Source organism: Hemitrygon akajei, chromosome 8, assembly GCF_048418815.1.
Source record: "Hemitrygon akajei chromosome 8, sHemAka1.3, whole genome shotgun sequence".
Lineage (NCBI taxonomy): Eukaryota > Metazoa > Chordata > Chondrichthyes > Myliobatiformes > Dasyatidae > Hemitrygon > Hemitrygon akajei.
Window position 1 is genome coordinate 13,557,184 of NC_133131.1, and position 6,533 is coordinate 13,563,716.

A 6,533-nucleotide genomic window follows, 5' to 3' on the forward strand; every position below is an offset into this window, starting at 1 on the left:
ACTGCTCCACTACACTACCGTGCCGCCCAAGAAAAATTAGCTTGTCATGTGCATGGGAATATACAGTGAAATGCGTTGTTTTGTGTCAATGACGAACACAGTCTAAGGATTGTGCTGGGGCAGCCTGCAAGTGTTGTCATGCTTCTGGTGCCAACATAGGATGCCCACAACTCACTAATCGTGCATCTTTGGAATGTGGAAGGAAACCAGAGCACCCAGAGGGAAACCTATGTGGTCCCGGGGAGAATGTATGAACTCCTTACGAACAGTGGTGGGTATTAAACCCGCGTCACTGGCACTATAAAGTGTTACGCTAGCTGCTATGCTACCATGCTACTCCCAGTTGGGATTCTAAATTTTTTTTACTTTGAAATGCATCTAGCACTTGAATGCTAATACAGCTTTCAGGAAATAGTTGGAAAATGGTGGAAAAGCAAAATGATGTAAGGTTTAGTTCACTTTTTAAGATGTCTCTATAAAGCTTTTACAGTGTAAAACATGGAAATGAGATCAGGTGGCCTTTAAGGGCTGTTAATCATTTGCTTTTCAAGCAACACAGCTTCTTGCACTGGCTCCCAGAGTGCTATTTACCAACCACTGTAGGTGTATAGTTGTCAATCAGGATCATGTTTAATATCACTGCTGTGGAATTTATTTTGCAGCAGCAGCAGTACAGTGCCACTCATAAAATATGCTATAAATTACAATAAGAAATCATTTTAGAAATTAATATGTAGCGCAGAAAACGGGCAAAATAGTGAGGTAATGTTCATGGGTTCATTGTCAGTTCAGAAATCTGAGGGCAAGTGGGAAGAAGCTGTTCCTAAAACTCCTAATCTTTTGGGCAGTTCTGTTCCAAAACAGTTAAATATTTTTAAACTACTTTTTCCCACCCTCACATCATTTACTTCCTGTCCTTTCCCCACCCCCAGTTCTTAATAAATTTTCCCATGCCTGTCACTTTTAAAGAATAAAAAAATTAAACACATTCAGTTAACTGGGTGATTGCCATTTAATTGGGATGAATACAGCTATTGTCAGGGTGCAGGCTATGCAGATGGAGGAAAAACTGTTGAATGGTAAATTTGCTTGCATAAGAACGATCTGACCTGTGCAAATACACTGAAATCATTTGGATGTAATGCTGTATTTTTTTTCTTGTAACTTTTATTTAAATCATGGGTCTGATTTGATCTTGCAATCTCATTATGCATCTGCTACTCTTACACGGATGTAAACATCAATTTAAGAAAAAAGTCAATAACTGACTATTTGAAAGTTACGGGAGCATACACTACTGCTAAAATAAAAGAACAATACCATAATCATACCTCCTCCTCTTTGACAAATACAAGGTTAGACCAAAAAATGCGTTTAAATTTAGTAGAAGGATATTTAGACAGTGATATTCAGGCCCTGATAATTTGTATCATTGTTTAAAGTTTGAATTTTATTGGTTGCAGATGCTTCTGTCTCATAATTAAATACTCAATCAGAATGTCAAGATCTGTTTGGATCAATGGCTTGAGATATATGCAAGCTGATTCAGATATTGATTTTGAACTTAGTTTTGTGGCCCAAGAGGTTCTGTGATACAGATTTTCCCAAACCACCAAAGTAAATCTTACTTGGGTGATTAAGTTTCAAACTACCATAACACCCTAAAAGTTCATAATCATTTTTGTTTCCAAATTATGCATGTAGTCAGTTTTGTACATTTTGTTCATTCTTGTTTTTATTGACAAAATCAAACTAAAATTTAAACTTTGAATGATACTTCATTTTCCAAGTTAGAACTAAAAAAATAGATTTGCTTCAGCTATTATAACGATGAAATACTCACCAAGCATCGAACCAAATTTTCACGATCTTACCCACAATGTGGTAAAAGGTTTCAAACAACTGCATTGCTGTTGTGCATTATCACCAATGATTTAAACTGGGTTTTGTTTATTCAGCAACTCTGATGACAATTTGTTAAAGAACGTTGAACTATTCGACAAACTGTCCCTGAGATTTAATGGAAGAGTGCTTTTCATGAAGGATGTCTTAGGAGATGAGATTTGCTGCTGGTCATTTTATGGACAGGGTCGCAAGCTTGCTGAGGTTTGCTGCACCTCCATTGTGTATGCAACAGAAAAGAAGCAGACCAAGGTATGTGAGGAAAATAATCACTGTCAATAAGCCTTTTAATAACATGAAAGTTGATATTTTCTGACTGCTGTATTTTGAAATTTTGCTTATAAATATCTAAAGATGGTGCATTGATTTGATGAATCCTGTCTTGAAGGATCAGTAGCCAAAGGGCTACTAAGTTGAAATTGCATTGTGACATGGTCTTTTATCCGGGAAGGGAAAGCAGAGTTAACAGCTTTGCATGTTATCGAGACTATTCCAGAGTTCTCCAAGCCAGTGACATTATAACATTTGGATGCAGGATTTCAATAGTCCTTGTTTAAATAATATTCTTTTGGTGCTGGTATATGTTGTAGAAAAATTTACAGGAACAAACTGTTGCAAAACATTTAATGGCTTGTGCCATCTGACACTCCAGTTCATCTCCAAGTCAAGTAGCTAAGTCTGCTGAGTTTTCAGACAGATTAAGTGGTATGTTTTGCCGTCGTATTTGTATGTGAAAGAAAATTTAAATTGATGTACAAAATTCTCCACCTGGAAGTTTGCAACTTTAACTTCAGTTTTCCTTGTGCAGGTTGAATTTCCTGAAGCAAGAATTTATGAAGAGACATTGAATGTCTTGCTTTATGAAACACCACGTGTACCTGATAACTTGCTGTTAGAGGCTACTAGTCGGACATCTGCTCAAGGGTCACACAGTGAAGATGAAGAGGCGTTGGAAGTTAGAGATCGTGTGCGTAGAATACATGTGAAAAGGTACAGCTCATATGATGACAGACCCCTTGGACACCAGCCTGCCTATAGAGACTAAAACTAACCAGATTCCTGGGTATGGCAATAATTATAATTTTAACAAAAACAAGTACTAATGGTTACCACTGTGCAGATCATGGATTATGAAGATAGCTGACTGATGGCAGAAGGGAAACCTGAATGCTTTTAAGTTTAATTTGATATGTTTGTTCTGTTACTTTGATTTTTCTCCTTCTGGAAGACATTGTCTTAAGTGGAACTGAAATACATCCTAAAACTTGTGCATAATTTTCCTTTATTGTAGATGATCTTTTTATTAATGTTTGGCATATCCTGGAAACCTAAAATCCAGATTGATGTAACTTATTACAACACCTGACTAGCTTGTGACAATAGGGATTCAATACTAATGCCATTGAGTTGTCATTCTGTCATGCCCATGAACATTTGAGAGAGAAGTCAATTACCACCAAACCGCCAGCTGGCAGCAGCACATTTGCAGCAGACTATGGAGGCCTTTAATAAAGTCCCCCACCTCTTTTTTTTTCATTGTTACTTTAATTTGGATTCTGCCCTTGTATCACAGGGAAATCCAAATGTGTGCCTGAGCAGACATAAAAATGTCTGCCCATTTTTATACTTGGCTTGCTTTCTTGTTCTGAAATCATCAGCATCTTATTACATGTACTTTCAAGGCTAACGAGGAAGTACTCATTTATACCAATTGACCATTGGAGTATTTCAGTCAAAAGTTGTTGTACGCAAAAAAGATTTTTTTTGGGAGGTGAAGTTGAGGGAATAAGAAAAATAATTCCCATTTCTTACAGCTCCTCGCCCAAAGTATTATTTCAAGTTGCTAATTGCAAATTATTTTTTCTCACACCTAATGTTGGTTTGGTTAACAACATTTGGGATTTAAGTACGTTAGAATTTTGGATAGTTCTGAAACATTCCACTTGCTACAAACCTCACAGAATTGTGGCAGCTTGTGTTTGTGCTGAAGTATTTCATGTATATTTAATCCGGTTTGTTCAGTTTTCTTGTTAATATATTGTATGGGATGATCCCTATTTTCTCCTTTCAATATAATGGAGCACAGCTGTGCAGGTGAAAATTTATTTTGACTGGACCAGAATGTTAAATTTCTGTTTTTGTATTTATGTACTTACTGTTCTTCTGGACTGGGATGCTTAAAGCTATTTTGTTCCATATTGTACAAAATAGTGATGTGTCTAACATTTGCCTGAAGTAAAATTGCAGTTTGTTTACTAATGTAGTTTTTCATGAAGTTGTATTTAAATAACGTGTAAGTGGCTCTGGCTTTCAACCAGAGAAGTTTGTGTTTGACAACTGCCAGTAAACATTGTAGAATATTGCCATGCACCAGAGCTGTCCTCAGGTCAGAGATAAAATAACTGGCAGAATTTATTCTTATTCAACTCTCTGCCCTATCTTCCCACTCTATCACATCATCTGCTGTAATATAGGACAGCTCTGACCAACTGAGGAGGGGGAGGGGGATAAAATAAACTTTTAGAACTGAGTCAATGTGCCAAAAATGGAGCCTCTTTTTTTTCAGGTGATCCAGATTTCTTCACCTTTTCCTTTCAGTGGTGGTCTCAACTGCAGTAGGAGCTCGGGTGCAGTTCTTCACATCAGTAGGATATGTTCTCACATTCCTACTTATTTAATCACAAGCTATTTGCCTCAGTGCCAATAATAATTAAAACTCACTGAATTCACTTGGCAGTAACATTTTCCAGGTGTCTATATTTCTAAGGTCGCCTTGCCCTAAGAGCTAGACTGTCTCCATACTGAACAGATACCTCATAACTGCAGCAATATTTCCACTCATAAAAATATTGTGTGGGATCTCAGACTTCCCGGTGGTATCCCTAAACCATGGTTCAGTAAAAAGGGTATTCTCAAAATATGATTTTTTTTGTGGCAATATACCTCCCTGATAATATATCACCCAAAGCTTTGTTAGCAGACTGACAACCTGAGCTAAGGTGGTAGTTTTTTACATTAGTTTTAAGTTTTACAAAATACTGCTGTCGACTTTGATTTTAAGAGGTTGTCAACATGTTAAACAAGCAGCAGCCTGATGTTAAGCCAGGACCGGATTAAAATAAAATAAAAATACATAGGCTGTGTACTAAGTCAAGCAAGCCCGTTTGTTATAGCAATACCTATTCATTGGATGCTGGAAAAAACAATCAAAGGCTTTATTACAGAGATTAAGACAAAAAATAAGTGTAAACAACCGTCTCAAGTGAATTAAAATTAGTTGCCGATAGTAAGCATTTAAACATCCTAGTTTTCCCACTAAATTTGGTGACTAAGGAAACACCTTCTCTTGAGCTGTTTTTTTCCACTGGCAAACATCTTCCACCAAGGCACTCTTCTATCATACTTTTGAGCTGTTTGTATTCTGGCAATTTTTCAGTGAGGTTCTTACCCAAGTCCTTGTCAACCACAACTGCAGCACTATAGGCCCTCTCAAAAGTAGCACCTGAAATTCATCATATTCTGTCCAAGTCTGTGAATTGTTGATTTTTAAAAAATCACATGGACCCTTTTGAGGGACTTTGATAGATAACTTTAAAATCTTGCATGGTAGCATAGCAGTTAATGCATCACTTTACAGCATCAGCAATCACCGATCAGGGTTCTATTCCCATCGCTGTTTATAAGGAGCTTGTATGTTCTCCCTGTGACAGAGTTGGTTTGCTCCTGGTGCTCCTGTTTCCTCTCATGTTCCAAAGACATGGTTAGGGTTAGTGATTTGGGGGAGTGCTGTGTTGGTGCCAGAAGTCCGGTGACACTTGGCAAACTGTCTGGCAAAATCCTTGCTAAATTGATGCATTTCACTAATTCTAATGGTCAGGCATAGTTTTAAAACGTGGTGTGTTAGCAAGTGGAAAAGGTCTTATCAATAATAGGTCTTGGTAAAGCAAAACTACATTTTAGAGGGTATACATTGGATCTTAATAAAAGAGTTTTAGTAAAATTTGATTGGGTAACAGATGTACAACCCTTAATCCATTCATTGGGTTTAATATCACTTTAGAAAGTGTACAATTCTGATCCTTGTTAAGGTAAGCTAGTCATCAGCAAAATCCAAGACAGCAATAAAATCACTCATGTCACAGTAAAACCTCATCCACCACTAACCACTGAGTATAATATATCCACAATAATATAAAATGGAGGAACGTGTGTCACCCCGCTTCACCACTCTTGGGTTATCAGTAAATGTCAGTAAAAAAACACTCGGTGGCCACTTGATTATGTACAGGAGTGGAACCCAGTGTGGTTTTCTGCTGCTGTGGCCCATCCAACAAGATTCAATATGTTGAATTCAGAGATACTCTTCTACACACCATTATTGTAACTCCTGGTTAATAGATTTGTTGCCTTCCTGTCAGCTTGAACTAGCAGTCTGGCCATTCTCTCTTCTGACCTCTTTCATTAATGACATTTTCATGCATGGAAGTCCCAAGAGATCAGTTTCTGAGATACTCAAACCACCCCGTCTGGCACCAACAATCATTCCACAGTCAGAGACACTTGGAGCACATTTATTCTTCATTCCGATATTTGGTCTGAATGACAGCTGAACTTCTTGACCATGTCTGCAT

General features: G+C 37.5%; 1 protein-coding gene across 2 annotated transcripts in view; it reads left to right on the forward strand.

Annotated features, from left to right (window-relative positions):
* LOC140731648 (BTB/POZ domain-containing adapter for CUL3-mediated RhoA degradation protein 2) overlaps positions 1-4,432 on the forward strand; it is a 29,732-nt gene extending 25,300 nt beyond the window's left edge. For both annotated transcript variants that reach the window (XM_073053271.1, XM_073053272.1), the window contains exons 6-7: positions 1,959-2,154; positions 2,711-4,432. In XM_073053271.1, the coding sequence (XP_072909372.1) occupies positions 1,959-2,154; positions 2,711-2,947 (433 nt within the window). In that variant the 3' untranslated portion in view covers positions 2,948-4,432. The remainder of the gene's footprint in view (positions 1-1,958; positions 2,155-2,710) is intronic.
* Positions 4,433-6,533: the final 2,101 nt, after the last annotated feature.